The 16,891-nt window shown below is 39.0% G+C and overlaps 1 protein-coding gene across 1 annotated transcript in view; it reads right to left on the bottom strand.

The window, feature by feature from the left end:
- Window positions 1-448: 448 nt before the first annotated feature.
- The window catches only part of LOC125637986 (solute carrier family 9 member C1-like), a 295,718-nt gene continuing 279,275 nt past the window's right edge, over window positions 449-16,891 (bottom strand). The window contains exons 22-26 of the mRNA XM_048853105.1: window positions 8,982-9,152; window positions 6,620-6,757; window positions 4,727-4,912; window positions 1,851-1,965; window positions 449-546 (exon numbers count right to left, since the gene is read on the bottom strand). Coding sequence (XP_048709062.1) covers window positions 449-546; window positions 1,851-1,965; window positions 4,727-4,912; window positions 6,620-6,757; window positions 8,982-9,152 — 708 coding nt within the window. The remainder of the gene's footprint in view (window positions 547-1,850; window positions 1,966-4,726; window positions 4,913-6,619; window positions 6,758-8,981; window positions 9,153-16,891) is intronic.

Genomic DNA, 16,891 nt, shown 5'->3' with positions numbered 1-16,891 from the left:
TCAAATTTTTTACTACAGAATTAATGTTACTTCTCTTAATCTGTCCATATATACAATGGCAGATGAAGACAACTTGGACACTGGTTAAAAAATCTCTACATCTGGAATGTCTGGAGCTGGGGAATTCCTACTAGAGGACCCTCAGTTTGGATATTTACTGACAGAGCTAGAGCTTACTGACTCTTAGGGCATGATGCAAAGCACATCCATTTTCTCAGCCTTTTGCCTGGATGAAGGGATGGAGAAATGTGACTATTACACATATCGTTAAAGAGGGCAACAATCTTTTTGTTTTCTTGGTCACTATGTTATCTTATTCCTCTACATTCACTCAAATATTTGTGATGACCGCTTTTAGAAATGTAAAAATGAGTATAAACTCCTTACAATGAACATTCTTGTCTTTTGTCTTGTACAGTATTTTTAAGGTTAAATTGAAGGTGCTCACTTACACAGATTTATATTTGGTACGTTTTAAACTTACAGCAACTGAGTGTAGTGAATGCCGACTGCTACCATCTGTTTTCACAATATTTCCAAGGGTAGGTGTACGTGCAAAAAGAAAATATTGTATTAGCTATATTATATAAACAATCTAACCAAATTCAATTGTTGTAAAATGGGGGGGGGTTATAGAGGGCAGTGTGCCCCATATGTCCCTTGCTGGCAACAGATGGGAGGGACATACATAGTTATGAGTCTATACCAAGGGGCTAGCCTACACCTGGGCATGAGTCCCTTGTGATTGTCATCTTCATGTTTTCCATGTGTGGTTTGTATAGTTTGTTTTTCACTTCCTGCCAAAACCCGCAACATCGTACACTGAACATGCACTGGTCTCTGATGTGTCACTTCAGTACAGAGACAAGCAGGAGAATGAATAAGGGCTCATCCCCCATTGAGAGGTTATACAAGCTGGGAGTAGAACACAGATCTCTAATATAGCAGACAAGTCTAGACCACTTAACCACACTGTCTGACAATTTTTTTGTCCTTGGTTAGACTTTCTAAAATGGGGCTACTCCTACACATGTAACCCACTATTTGTGTATTACACTTCCTGTTCTATTAGCTACTTCCCAGAGCAGAACCCTGCTGATGACACATTATGGAGGGAGGGGTTTGTTACAGATGCACATAGTAGAATTTGTGTGGTTCTTTTTAAAAACCTAGAACATTACCATTTTAAAAAGAGTACAATTAAGATTGAAAAGTCATTCTCTCAAAAGTTAAGAATTGCCAGAATGCCTCTTCATAGATAGCAGAAATGGAAGGGTGGCTAGGAGGCAGATGCATAGATTAATGCCAGAAGGGACCATTAGGTCATCAGTCTGTCCCCCTGTTCAAAGCAGGCCATAGAATTTCACTCAGAGTAAGTCTACGCTACATTGTACCTCAGTGTACATTGCACTGTAGTGCATTTGGTGAAGACACGCTATGCCAATGTGAGAGCACTCTCCTGTTGGCATAATTATTCCACCTTGGTGAGATGCGTCACTTGTGGTTGGGGGGGAGGAGAAAGAGGCTTTTTCACACCCCTGAATGACATAAGTTAGATCGACTTAAGCGTAACGTCAACCTGCCCTCAGTTACCTCTGTGTTCAGATCAATAACTTGTGTTTGACTGAAGCAGGTGGGGAAAGAGGGAGTTATAATTAGTTACTTAATTTTAATAGTTTTTCCATCTAGATGCCTCTTGAAAATGGTTAGTTTTGGTATATCACCAGTAGTATTCTACTTCCAATTCCTAATGTTGCTACAACTATTATAGATAATTAAGTGCTGAATACCATGCAGTTTTACATATTTTTTTAAAGAATTACGTGAATGTGAGACACACTCTTCCTCACCCTGTCTCCGAGCAGATGAATGGTAGTGACACGCACTACTGCATCTTCTACTACTCTTCATACTGGTAGTAGTTCGTACAATGAGCAGCTTTGTTACTGCAGCAGTGCCTTGTACCTAAAATATTGCCAGAACCAAAACTTAGCATAGGAAACCACACCACTACAATCTCCTTACAAAACCAATTCAATGCACCTCACTTCTGTCTTGCAGCAAGCTGTCCTCATCCTTTCTGTAGTACATACCGCTTATTGTACTGCATTTTGTCAAATTATATGTTGGCCTTCACATGTGTGAGGCATAAAGAGCTAGATTCAGACTACCTGATGCATTTTTGCTAGTGACCCAATCAATGTTTGAAACCATCTGAAATTCACCCCTTCTTCTATCCAGAAAGAACCCTTTGTATCAGATCTCATTTTAAACCATAAATTATAATATAACCATTAAACCTTTAAATATCTCATGCACACAGACTCATCAAAAGTATAGTTAACTCTTAAACACTGATTGCTCCAGCAGCTTCAAACCCAGAGCTAAACGGTTAAGCTTGTACATTTCATGTAAATCAACAGGTATCTAAAGTTCCTCAGGATTTCTTCCCTGACCTTAGCTCAGCATGCCTGCTGAGCTCCTAAATTCTGCAAATTTTTCTTGATTTCACTGCATCCTGCAGCCCTCCTGGGCATACAGTTTTCTTGCCTGAGTCACCTGCCACCTACTTCGTAGCTCTTCCAGGTTTTGTACCTCAATTCTTCCTCCTAGGTCCATGGAGACTTGAAAGGCTGTAGGAGCTGTTGTATTTCCTGTTGACTCACTCAGGTCTGCCTATAGGTCCTGTGGACGTTAAAAGTCCAGAGGGAGCAGGAATCAAGGCGTGGCGTGTGGGGAAGAAAGGGAGGCTGGGGAGTAGTGGGAAGCTAACTTGGAAAGATTTCCTGGCTGGGGAGCCAAGCATCCAGTGTTATGCAGAGCTCTTCAGTGCCACAATGTTCCTTGGGTTTCAATGCCCTGCAAAGTGTTTTGGCTCACATGCCCCCCTCTAAAGATTTTGGGTTCTACAGTGTGTCCTACTGTGTATGCAATCGGCAATTTTAAAAAAATCCCATACAAAAACTTCCTCAAACTGAAGTTAAGGTTGAGAGCACATCCCAAAGAAATATGATCCACACAATTAAATTGACAAAAAGCCCAAAACAAGAACAAGATTTTAAAATCTTCAAAGTAAGAAGGTGGCAATTTTATATGTAGTCATGACCAGATTTTATATCACAATCTATTTTACAAAACAAAAAATGTTAAATATTCAAATGAGAAGAAAACATAAACCACTGGTGTTAAACGCTATGATGGTTAAAAACACAGCGAAAGAATTAATCAGAATGAACAAACAATCCTAGACCATTGTATAGTAGTCACTTTAGAAACAGAAATTATTTTTCAAAATTGATACTTGTGACATCTAAATATTAGCATTTAAAGGCAAGTATTTAAAAATATATATGTTGTATAGTTTAAAATATTTTTATAAAAATATAAAATATATTAATTATACAGTTTTATAAACTTAAAATATTTTCTAAGTGAATTTTTAAATTAAACTTTAATGTAACTTGATGGATGCATCTTTATATTCATAATTGTGTAGTGTAGCACTTCAAAAAAGAAAAAAATCCAGTGGGATACCAGTGCAACACTTACATTGTGCTCAAATACAACCAATTATATCACAGACTACATCATAGCTGATTAACAATTTATAAAAAGCACAATCTTCATGTACATAATCAATTACACTTATAAACAAGCACCCAGCCAAAACTACTTTAACTACTGCCCCCTGTAGCCATGCAAGAGTAATATATGAAAAGCCAAACAATTTTCTTCATTTGCAGCAACAAGTTTGAAATTATCAGTGATCAAACAAACTGGAATATTTTACTCTTGGTGGTTCTGATATTCTTCAAATTCTAGCCTTGCGAAAAGACAAACTTTAATTAATGAATAAATAGCATGCTGAAAGCCATAATTAAAAGACAAAATTAAAGGTAACTTCAGCGATAGTATAGTATATCCCTTAGAACTCTTATTAAAAATAGAGATGTGATCATGAAAATCCTGAATTGTGTGAATCAGTGTTTTTTAAAACAAGGTTGTGGCTGTAGATAACGGGTAAAAATTAAAATTGTAAGGTAACAGTCTAGAGCCAGAGTTAATGACATTTTGGTGGACCATTTGCTGTGGATGATATATATGCATACTGAATGGGACCGATGAAGACCTGCACTAGCTGTATAGTGTGTTTGATATCACTCTGGATTTCATAGGGATTTTTATGTTTGGGTTGGTTGTACCTGCCAGCTATCTTAACAGTTACAAAATGTAGTGTGTTTGTTTGGAATTTTACATACGACATCACAATTATTAAGTAAGTATGGTTGAGCAGGAGCATTAAAGTTAAAGAGTTAAAGTTGCATTAGTGTTTTCATTGTGGCATGGGCATTAGTTTCCCCAATTTTGTGTTTTGATTTGCCAGATTAATTTGATATCATTTTAGTTTGGAAATTACTCATATAAAAAGAGTTGGTCTCCAAACAGAGATTGCACTAACCCAAACAAAAGCTAATCTGAATGTCTTGTATTGCCATAGCTAAGATCCTGATTAAATATCTGTGCTTTACATTATGGTCTCTACTTGAAAGAAGGAGTATCTCCCATCATTTTCTAAGAATCTGAAAGCATCTTGTAACACTCGTGTTATTTTTGGTGCTCTGATTATTTTGTACAGGAGAGAAATTTCTGAGGGTGTTGTCATCCTTCAATAAGCAAATGGTTTTTTTCCATATTGTAGACTTTTTGTAACAATAATTCTTCTTACCTGATGGCAAGTTTTAGGTAAAATATAGGGTGCAAAATAAGGTTGCAGTTGTTGACAATCTTGTACACTTCCATGTACAAGGATAACATCATCCATGGTTCCATCATAAATATCCCATTTGCTGTGGGTTGGTACATCCATCACATAAATATTAGGCAACTTTGTACACATCTTGTATGACCAATCCTGCAATTAGAAGCCATGTAAGATGTATTATTTTTTCCATAAATAAGAACATAACAAAAAGTCTTGTACTGTACATTTTTGAAACATTTGATTTGTCCAAAATAAATTATATTCCATAAAACAAAAATCAAAATATGTAATGTATTTTACCTATGTAGATATATATTTTGAGAAAGGAATCTTATCTGATCAGTTTGTGTGTCAGTGAAACCACGTAAGGAAGAGCTGGCAACAGTGACACAATTTTCCTGTGTTTCAGTTTGAAAGTTTTACTTTTTCTTTTACTCCACATCTGAAACTTGCAAAGTTGATCTGGAAGGAGCACATAACTTTTACCTAGAGCTAAAAAGTTTGATTGTAGTCAGTCTTGCTGCAGGCGATCAGGCACAGAACCTCAAAGGTATTTAGTCTTCTAATTTCCATCTGAGCATCAGTGCTAGCTTTACCAGATGCAGTGGGACCAGGGTTATAAAAAAAACGCACACAGCAGCATGCAGAGGAAGCTAGCCTCTCCGTGCACTTTTTTTTTTTTTTTTAATACAAGCAGATAGTGTACTGTTCCCAACATAGCAAAAATAGTCCCAACATGGCTGGATAAATTTCGAGAAGTTCACATTGCTACCTAAACTATCCAAATTTAGGGCGATTCCCCCCAACCTTCATTGTTCTCCATCCCTACATAGTCCAATCCTCCTCTTAGTCCAATCCCCTTCAAACAGAAAAGCCAGGAAATAGCCTCCCTTGGTAACTCCCCTTTCAAATCTATCTGGTGGTGTCTTTTTTGGAGGAAAGATCTACTGGCTTTTTAACCCCCTGAGGCTTCTGTGCAGGCATGTGCACTCACCCAAAAAACCGCCAACCTTCTGGCCGGATAGAGGAGAGGATAGTATACTACGGAGCAGGCTTATTCCATTCATTCTACAAACAGTACAGAAAAGTAGGAAATCATAATTTTAAAGAGTTTAATGCCAGAAGGAACCATTACAGAAGGTCAGATGAGATGATTTAATAACATAATAGAGGCTAGTAATTTTCACTCAGAGCCCCCCTAGTATGCCCAAAGACTTCTAGTTAGACTAGAATATTTCAGTCCTCTGGAGATTAAATTGTGTCCGCAGGCAGAGAACAACACAGACACCAATCTGTCATCAATGCCAGAGGCTTGTGCAATGGCAGGGAACTGATTAGGCAGGATGAACCCAGCTACTCCCAGTGAACCAAATCACATGCTCTAGAGTAATGGTACCTCCCTGCCTCAAGCTCTCAGCCAATCTGACTAAGGGAAATTCTGCCGCAGCCCCAAATCTAGCAATCAATATGACTCTGAGCATATGAAGGAGACACACCAGCCAGGCATCTAGAAAAAGGATTCTCTGTATCACCTCATAGTACAGGTCCACCCTTATCTGGTCTTCCATCTCCAGCTGTAGCCAATCTCTGATGTTTCAGAAGAAGGTGGAAAATAGCCTGCCCACCCTGACTCCCTGCTCTGCAATATAATTTCTTCCTGACCCCTGTAGGCAATAGCTGAAGCCCTGAAGAACGAGATTTTAATATATTAATGACCTTAATGCAGACCTGCAATCATTATGAGCATACTGAGGGCAATGCAGGCAAACCTATTCTCCCCATGGCCCACAAAGAACATGAATGAACAAGGGAATTTTCAGATTCACCGAGTCCAAAGCCAGACAGTAGATTATTTACCTGGTAAGCAAGGTTTTCCTTGAAAGTTTTGATAGTGATATCAAGAGCAAGTTTTAACCATATTTTATATTCCAAGGATGGGCATTCCAAAAACTTATCAAAAGCTTCGAACAAGTCGTCCATAGAAATAAAACACGTCTGAAATAAAACCGTAATAAAATTAATTTCTACAACAGCACATCTCTTCCCCTCCACTTTTTAAATGAAATTATATTTTTAATTAGTCAAACTAATTATTCAAACTATGCACTTTTTAAGGCAGGTTCCTGGTGATCTGTACCTGTCTTTAGAGCACTAGAATACTAGTAGTGCTATAAAACTAATGAATAATAAATTTACATAATTATAAGTTAATACAATCATGTATAATAATATGTTAATGCAATCCATTTGAACGAAAATCATGCTTTTCATTATTATATAGGGCATTACAGCAATGGATGCCTTACAAATGCATAATAATAACAAAGAGAGGAACCTTTTCAGATAAGAACTCTAAGACAGTTCCTGGTTTACTTTGATGGATGATGATGAGAAATTTCAGCAAAAAAGTGACACCACACCATTTTTATTGCTGTTAGCTATAGATGAGGTCATAAATGTTTTCAATCGCTTAGGTTTCAAAGACTTTTTAATGTTAAGCTTAAACTGAATGTCTTTGCAAAATTTAAAGTACTAGCCAGTGTTTGTATAGTGCCTAGAACAATTGTACTTTAGTGGCTAGAAGGGCTGGCTAAGGAATTCTACAACATTCATCAGATGAGACCTGGACTCCCTTTCCATGGCTGATAATTTGCCAAGGCTATAGTCAGCCTGATAGAGGAAGACTTATTGCTAAATGACCAACATACAGGAAGGCACACTCCTTTCTTATCAAGAACAATGAGGCTACCTCAGAAGCTTTATGGGCTTCAGCAGCTCTTATCTTTCACTTGAGCAATCACAACCAAAATTGCCTCTTTATCTGAAATAACCTTTCCAATCAAAAAATGGTACAGTCTGGAGGCACTGCAAGTATATATCACCGTGCTGTTTTATTTCACTCATTCAGTAGACAATATAAGAATTGGGAAATCATAACAATGTAAAAAGAAAAGGAGGACTTGTGGCACCTTAGAGACTAACACATTTATTTGAGCATAAGCTTTCATGAGCTACAGCTCACTTCACTGGATGAAGTAGCGCATGAAAGCTTACACTCAAATAAATGTGAGAGTCTCTAAGGTGCCACAAGTCCTCCTTTTCTTTTTGCGGATACAGACTAACATGGCTGCTACTCTGAAACATAACAATGTAGTCTACCCTAGCAGTTATCTCAAAAGTGGACTTCATATCATTAATCCATCTCAAGAAGGCATACTCTGAATATACCACTAGTATCTGCACGTAGGAAATGGGTTCATTTTGACTACAATGGATACCACTTCCAATACAAGTCAATACTCTTTGACCTGGTGTCCATTTGGGGGTATTCACGAACTGTGTTAACGACTGCAGATTACCTCAGACAGGAAGGAACACAAAATCAACAATGCCAAAAGACCCCAGATAAAGCCTTAGATGTCCATGATGGAAATTATAGTACCCTCCATAGAAACCATTCTGTGGACAAGATTTCACAGGGCCCTTTCTGAAACTTTCCCCTAACTTTGACCTATCCATGCCAGCAATTTTCACTATCACTTCATGTTGTATACTTAATCTGTACAGTGATTTAAGAATGGTTTAATAATTATACACATAACTTAAATGATCATATCAATTACTCTGCCATATGCAGCTTGGTTCACAGTACTGCAAGATGCTACATGTATGGATCTAAAGTTTTAAAAAGTTGTATTATTTGAGAAATAAAGCAGAGTTAAGGTTGTATGTACAAAATGCTGAATGCTTAATGGTTTAATTTTGACCTTCTCTTAATATATTAAATTTAATTTCCTAAGTTGTTTTGTAAGAAAAGAGATAGAAAAAAAGAAATTCCATTATGTGGAATTACTTGGCTAGACACTATGAGATTGCCTAATTCTACACCCCCCCCCCACCAAGGTCCATAGGAGGAGAGACCACCTCTCCTGTGTACATTAACAAGTCTGCAAGAGATCCCTTTTCAACACCACTGGCTCAGCGCTTCGGAAAATTGGGCCACTTTTGTTTAAGAGATTAATTTTAAGCAACCAGGTTTGAACATTTTGGCCTTTAATTCTTAAAGTTAGGGCCAAAATTTTCCAAGTTGGAAGTCAATGGGAGCTATGGGCTATTTTGGTCTAAATCATTTTATTATAAATAGCAATGTAAAAATGTCTGATTTATTAGATAGAACAACATTCTGATACAGATAAAGCTTAAAGCCATATTCACTGACCTGAACAGCAGTTTCACAGGTAACGGTATATTCCATTTCTTGCTTAGTTAGGCAGTTCAACTCTCCTATTATTGCTCCACTGACCAGGTAATCAGTATATGGCAGCCGTGTAGGATATCTGTGTTCATATACATCTTTATCAACTCCATAATAGGGACTGGAACCATAAAGCTGTTACATAATAAAAAAAAAAAAAGAGACAAAAAAAACATAGCTCAAAATGAAAAAAGAAATACAACGAAACAAAAGGAAGTGAGAGGGGCCAGAAATTAAATATTAATTATAGCCTTTCACCAATAGTGAAATCCAAACATAAGTCAATATGACCGACACCTACATTGGTCCATAAATCCAGAAAAATATGACCTGCAAGGTCTGCTTAAATTTTTATGTTTCTCTGGAGTTATTAGAATGCAGATCAGCTTTTTAACACTGCAATTTGCAGAGGCATTCTCTAGGAGGCAATGCCCATTGGAGCACTCAGCTCCCCTCCCACAAGGCTCCAAGTGCTCAGAAAGTGAAGGTATAACCATGGGTGCAGTGCACCAACCTCCTAAGTTCCTTCCACTACCTCCGCAAAATCAGTTAATGTACTAGGCTTCTAAGGAAGAAGAGCAAGTGGGTGGAGGAGTGTGGATGTGCAAAGCCCATCTCAAAGAACTCCAGTTACTGGTGAATAATCTCCATTACTTCTTCAAGTCGCCTCTGCACATTCCCACTCATAGAAGTTTAGCAAGAAGTACCCTCTCCTAGAAAGGTGAGATGAGGAATAATTAAACATTGATTCCAGAGAACATATGGAATATTTTCTCATGGGCTTGAAAGGAGTCCCTATTAATTGGGTGAGTACTAGAATATGATCTCAAATAGGAATCTGTTCACTGATGGAAGGTCAAGTATTGATGTGATCTTTCAAAATCCTTTTGACCACAGAGTGGCTAAATAGTTTTGCTCTACTGGAGTATGCTGGGCAGAAATTGCTGCCAGCTGTACTCTGACTGAAGAGACAGAGAAGCCTTGAGATTTTAGGTATAATATATACTCAGTTGTGGATGGCGTAATATTGTCATCTGCTCAAGAGGAGAACCTTCTCCTTTTACGTGAATAACAGGAATAGGTGGATTGTCTCCGGGAGTTCAGGAGTATTGCTGCACACCTTTTGAACAGTCCAACTCTACTGAAGACAAGGTCTGAAGGGCCAGGCTGTGAGATGGAACAAATGTGAGTCTGGGTGCTGGATGTGACCTTTTTTTTTTTTTGCATGAGGAGTTCTGAGTGATCAGGACAGTCACATAAGTTCCCTTTGACATTTGAAGAAGATCTGAGAATCATTGTTTCTAGGTTCATATGTAGGCTATTAATATTACTTATGATTTGGGCCTGTTGAATCTTTTTTAGGACTCTGGAATTTAGATGAACTGGGGGGGAAAGCATAAAGAAGTCTTTTTTACCCATTCAAGAAGAAATGTATTTGATATGGGTGTACTGTCCATCCCTGCCCTTGAGAAATACCTTTGGCATTTGGTGATGTGCTTCATGGCAAACATGTCTAGCTTTGGATGACCTTATGGGAAGAAAATCCAGTCTACTAATGCATTTCAGAGACTACTCATGTTGGTCTTACTGATTCCTGCTCAGTGGGTCTGGTAATATGTTGTCTTTTTTCTCTAGGTGAATAGCTATGGGATAGATTTTGTGAAGTTTGCAACATTCCCAGAGTTTCATGGCTTTCTTATATAATTGGCTTGAGTTTGTTCAAATAAAACATTGGTGTCAGCACCTGCTCTACTCAGTATTTTAGGAGAAGAAAAACCTCAGTGGCCCATCTCACTAGTCTCAGTTCCAAAAAATTTACATGAAGCTTCTGTTCCCGGAAGTTCCAATGGCTATTAATCCCTGGCATCATGCTCCCCAGCCAAGGCTGGAAGTGTCTGAGGTTAACGTAGCAGATAGAGCTGGATGATTTGAATGACATTTTCTTCTTTTTGTCCACCAGTAAAAGGCATGAGTATCTCTTTAGGCAGTAGAATCTCATGTGTATGCTGTCCACACTGAGTTTGTAATGGCTTGCCAACCAAAGTTGAAGTGGTCTAATTCTCAACATTGTAAATTGGGGTTACATAGGTTGTTGATGGTGTGAGTCCCATCAGACTGAGGAAGAATAGAACTTGCTGAGACAAGTATTATCTCTTTTATTAGGAAAAACCTTTCCTTAAATATATTCTAGAACTACCCAGATAAGTTATATTTTGTGTGGAGGTGGAGTGCAACTTTTCTCAGCTGCTCAGTCCCCAGCTTTGGAACAGCCTACATGTTACTTCCATGGCCTCTGAGAGAGTTGCCATTAACAATGCTCTTTTCAGGTGATTGTGTAAGTACAGATAGACATGGATGCCCTGCCTCCTTAGATGAGCTGCTTCTTCAGAGTGGCATTTTGCGTATCCAAGGTGCCATGGAAAAGCCTAATGAGAGAACTTTGTATTGGCAGTGATCTTGTCCAATCATTAATTGCAAATACTTTCTGTAGGAATATCTGATACCAATATGAAAATAAGTATCCCTTAGCTCAAGTGCCCCAAACCAGCCATGAAAGGAAAGGTAAGGCACCACAGATGGTAGAGTGGTGATCATGCAGAAATTGAATTTTCTGATGAATGAGCTGAATTTTCTGAGATTCAGAACTGGACAAAGCCCTCTATTTTGGAGGTGGGTGAGAAATGAGGAAATATCTAGAAACATTTTCCCTGAAATTCCACAGAAGCTTTTTCTATTGCCCCCCAGCTGGAGGAGTGATTGAACTTCAACTCTTAACAAATTCTCATGAGAAAGGTCCCTGAAAAGGGAAGGAGGCAGATGAATTGAGCAGAGAGCATGAAGAAAATTAAATGGCACATAGTCTAGAGAAATTATCTCTAAGAACCACAGATCAGATGTTATGCTGATCCATGTATCTCCAATATTTGCTAAGTCGTCTCCGACCTTAAGGGAAGGGTACACAGTAGGTACAATTGGATGTGGACTCCTGAACATTCCAACAAATCTGTGGCTTCAAGTGGTCTGTGTGTGGATTATGGCCTAAAAGCCTTTCTCTTCTGTTGGTTTGTGACTGTTATTGAAATTGCCTATTCTGTGAAGGGTAAGTGGGTTGAGTATTGTCTCAAACCTGAAGGTTGAAACACTGTAGCTCCTTCTGGGAAACTGTGAAATATACAAAGACCCGGCTGTTGAGCTAGTGTCCTTGAATTTCTCCTTAAACAGATTTCAGAGGGGAGGTCAAAAGATCTTAGCCAGGAGTGGTGCCTCAGAGAGAGAGAGAGCTGAGGATACTATTCTGGATGCTGGAAGCATCAAATATGCTCTGAGTAACTACATTGCCTCGTGTGAGAGTTCTCTAGCCAAATGTCTTTGATACTCTGCCTGCACCTCAAGTCCCTCATCCCTGGCCCCACCCCAAAGCCCACACCCCCAGCCAGAGCCTTCATCCCCCCCCCCCACCAAACCCTCTGCCCCAGCCCTGACCCCCCCCACATTCCAAACCCCTCAGCCCTACCCCTACCACAAATCACCTCCATATTGATGCACATAATATTTATTTCACACATCAGTGTAAAAAATTAGAGGGAACATTGTCAGGAGGCATTTGGTTTGTTGTTCTATCTGCCTTCTAGGAGAGCCAGAAGGATTCATCTGGTTGCTTTTAGATAGCTAAAGTAAACTGCCAGTACTAAAATATCTGTGGAATTTCTAAACATTGTAGATGACAATTTCCTAACTCAAAAAGTGCTGTAGCCAACATAGGGGAATTCTTTATTAGTCCTTCTTCTAACAGATAAAGAGGAATAATCATAGAACTAAAAATTAAAGGTAGGTTAGGTACAAGTGATCATGACTTGGTCACATTTATCATATTCAGGCAGAATAAAGTCCAGACCAGTAATATATATACTTGGTGCTTTAATACAGTAAATTTCACAAAGCTGAAAACAATTATGAGTTAAATCATGTGGGAGGAAGAATGTAATCAGAAAAATTTGAATGATATTTAGGAATAATTTAAGAACACCTTACTAGATTCCCAAAAAGCCACAATTCCACAACTGCAGAAGAAGGCTGTGCTGGTTAAAAAATTGACCAGGTTTAGTGGAGAAGTGAAGACAGCTGTTAAAAATAAGCTAACAAATGCAAGAAAGGTGAAGTTGATAATGAACATAAATCAGAAGTTAGGAATTGTAGAACACTAATCCGTGAAGAAAAGGGACAAAAGGAGAAATCTATGGCCAGCAGAGTCAAGGACAATATGGCCTTTTAAAAATATATTAGGAACAAAAAGAATCCTGACAATGATATTGGTCCATTACTAAGTGGAAATGGTAGAATTATCAATAATAATGGAGAAAAGGCAGAAGTGTTCAATAAATATTTGTTGTCTCAAACCTGAAGCATGTTCAGAATTTGGGGAAAAACAGACGATATAGTCTCATCATGTTATGATAACACTTTTTTCATTCCACTAGTATCTCGGGAGGATGTTAATCAGGAAGTTACTAAAAGTTGAACATATTTAAATCAGCTGGTCCAGCTAACTTGCATCGAAGAGTTTTAAAAGAGCTGGCTCATGAGCTCATTGGACCTTAATGTAGATTTTCAATAAGTCTTGGAGCACTGAAGTTCTAGAAGGCTGGAAGAAAGCTAATGTTGTGTTAATTTTTAAAAAGGGTAAACAGGATGACCCACATTATCATTGGTCTGTCAGCCTGACATAATTCTTGGGCAAGATAATGGAGTGGCTGATACGGGACTTTATTAATAAAGAATTAAAGGAAGGTAATGTAATTAATACAAATCAGCATGGGTTTATGGAAAATAGATCCTGTCAAACTAACTATCTTTTTTGATGAGATTACAGGTTTCGTTGATGAAGATAATAGTGTTGATATAATATACTTAGACTTTTGCAAGATATTTGACTTAGTGGAGTGCCCCAGGGGTCGGTCCTGGGGCCGGTTTTGTTCAATATCTTCATAAATGATCTGGAGGATGGTGTGGTTTGCACTCTCAGCAAATTTGTGGATGATACTAAACTGGGAGGAGTGGTAGATACGCTGGAGGGCAGGGATAGGATACAGAGGGACCTAGACAAATTGGAGGATTGGGCCAAAAGAAATCTGATGAGGTTCAATAAGGATAAGTGCAGGGTCCTGCACTTAGGACGGAAGAACCCAATGCACAGCTACAGACTAGGGACCAAATGGCTAGGCAGCAGTTCTGTGGAAAAGGACCTAGGGGTGACAGTGGACGAGAAGCTGGATATGAGTCAGCAATGTGCCCTTGTTGCCAAGAAGGCCAATGGCATTTTGGGATGTATAAGTAGGGGCATAGTGAGCAGATCGAGGGATGTGATCGTCCCCCTCTATTCGACATTGGTGAGGCCTCATCTGGAGTACTGTGTCCAGTTTTGGGCCCCACACTACAAGAAGGATGTGGATAAATTGGAGAGAGTCCAGCGAAGGGCAACAAAAATGATTAGGGGTCTGAAACACATGACTTATGAGGAGAGGCTGAGGGAACTGGGATTGTTTAGTCTGCAGAAGAGAAGAATGAGGGGGAATTTGATAGCTGCTTTCAACTACCTGGGAGGTGGTTCCAAAGAGGATGGTTCTAGACTATTCTCAGTGGTAGAAGAGGACAGGACAAGGAGTAATGGTCTCAAGTTGCAGTGGGGGAGGTTTAGGTTGGATATTAGGAAAAACTTTTTCACTAGGAGGGTGGTGAAACACTGGAATGTGTTACCTAGGGAGGTGGTAGAATCTCCTTCCTTAGAAGTTTTTAAGGTCAGGCTTGACAAAGCCCTGGCTGGGATGATTTAATTGGGGATTGGTCCTGCTTTGAGCAGGGGGTTGGACTAGATGACCTCCTGAGGTCCCTTCCAACCCTGATATTCTATGATTCGATGATTCTATGATTCTAGTAGCACATGACTTTTTGATTAAAAATGACAATGTCATAAAAGTAACAGGGCACAAGTTAATTGACTTTAAAAAATGACTTAAAAATAGGTCTCGAAATGTAACTGTAAATGGGGAATCATCATCAAGCGGGTGTGTTTCCAATAGGATTCCACAGGGATAGGTTCTCGATCCTATGCTATTTAATATTTTTAATCAATGACCTGGAAGAAAACATAAAATCATCACTGATAAAGTTTGCAGATGACACAATAATTGTGGGACTGGTAGATAATAAAGAGGACTAGTTACTGATTATGAGCAATCTTGACCACTTGGGAAACTGGGCACAAGCAAACAATGTGAGTTTTAATATAGTTAAATGTAACATATACACCCAGGAACAAAGAATGTCGGCCATTCTTACAGGGTGGGGGACTTTATCCTGGGAAGCAGTGACTCTGAAAAAGATTTGGGGCTCATGGTGGATAATCAGCTGAACATGAGATCCAATGTGATGCTGTGGCTAAAAGAGCTAATGCAATTCTGGGCTGCATAAACAGAGGAATTTTGAGTAGGAATAGAGAGGTTATTTTACCTATGTATTTGGCACCAGTGCCACCACTGCTGAAATATTGTGCCCAGATGCCCACAGTTGTGCTCTGATGCCCACAATTCAAGAATGACGTTGAAAAACTGGAGAGGATTCAGAGATGAGCCACGAGAATGATTAAAAGATGAGAAAAAATGCCTTATAGTGATTCAAAGAGCTCAATCTATTTAACAAAGGAAAGCTTAAGGATGACTTGATTACAGTCTCTATACATATATAGATAGGGAACAAATATTTAATAATGGGCTCTTAGATATAGGAGATAAAGGTATAAAACAATTAAATGGATGGAATTTGAAGCGAGACAAATTCAGATGGAAAAAAAGATGTAAATTACTGACAGCAAAAGTAATTAATCAATGGAACAATTTACTAAGGGTCATGGTGGATTCTCCATCACTGACAATTTTTAAATCAAGATTAGATGTTTTTCTAAAAGACATGCTTTAGGAATTATTTTGGAGAAGATGTATGGCCTGTGTTATACAGGAGGTCAGACTAGATGATCACACTGGTCCCTTCTCACCTTGTAACCTATGAATATGGACTTGATTTTTGGCAAGTGCTCTTCTGCAAGGTAAGCCAGATGCTTAATATGGACGTCCAAAGCAAAACATGCTGTGGGGAAGGAGGAACAGCTTTAGAATCCTGATTTCTTAGGATTCTGCAGCAGATCCATGAACTGGCATCAGAATGAGGGGAGCCCAAAAGGCTCCAGAATTGTAACTAGCTGAAAAATTAAATTAAAAATGAACTAAAACTAATTAAAAAGTAAAGAAATTACGAAACACTAAGGCACTGGGAACAATCATTCAGAAAAACCAGGGTCAAGCAACTTGAATAAGGTTCTTTGTACACAAACAACTGTAGCTGGAAGGAATTGAGGCATTTGGCATGCTCCATCCCCTTTTATAACCTTTGTCTCTGAGGGTCTGTCTACAGTGTAATTAAAAACCCACAGCTGGCCCATGCTAGCTGACTTGGGCTCATGGGGCTAGGGCTGCGGGGCTGTTTAATTGCAGTGTAGATGTCCAGGCTGGGGCTGGAGCGAGGGTGACCAGACAGCAAATGTGAAAAACTGGGACAAGGGGTGGAAGGTAATAGGAGCTTATATAAGAAAAAGTCCCAAAAATTGGGACTGTCCCTATAAAATCGGGACATCTGGCCATCCTAGCTGGAGCCCAGACTCTAGGACCAAGGTGGTAGAGTCCCAGAGCTTGTGCTGCAACTAGGGTGCCAACGCTCCGGGATTGTTCTGGAGTCTCCAGGATTAAAGATTATGTCCTGATGAAACCTACAGGAATACATCCAACCAAAACTGGCAACCCTAGCCAGAACATCTACACTGCAAT

This window comes from Caretta caretta, chromosome 6, assembly GCF_965140235.1.
Source record: "Caretta caretta isolate rCarCar2 chromosome 6, rCarCar1.hap1, whole genome shotgun sequence".
Classification (NCBI taxonomy): Eukaryota; Metazoa; Chordata; order Testudines; family Cheloniidae; genus Caretta; species Caretta caretta.
Note: the sequence above shows the minus strand (reverse complement) of the source record. Positions and strands in the feature narration are given on the sequence as shown.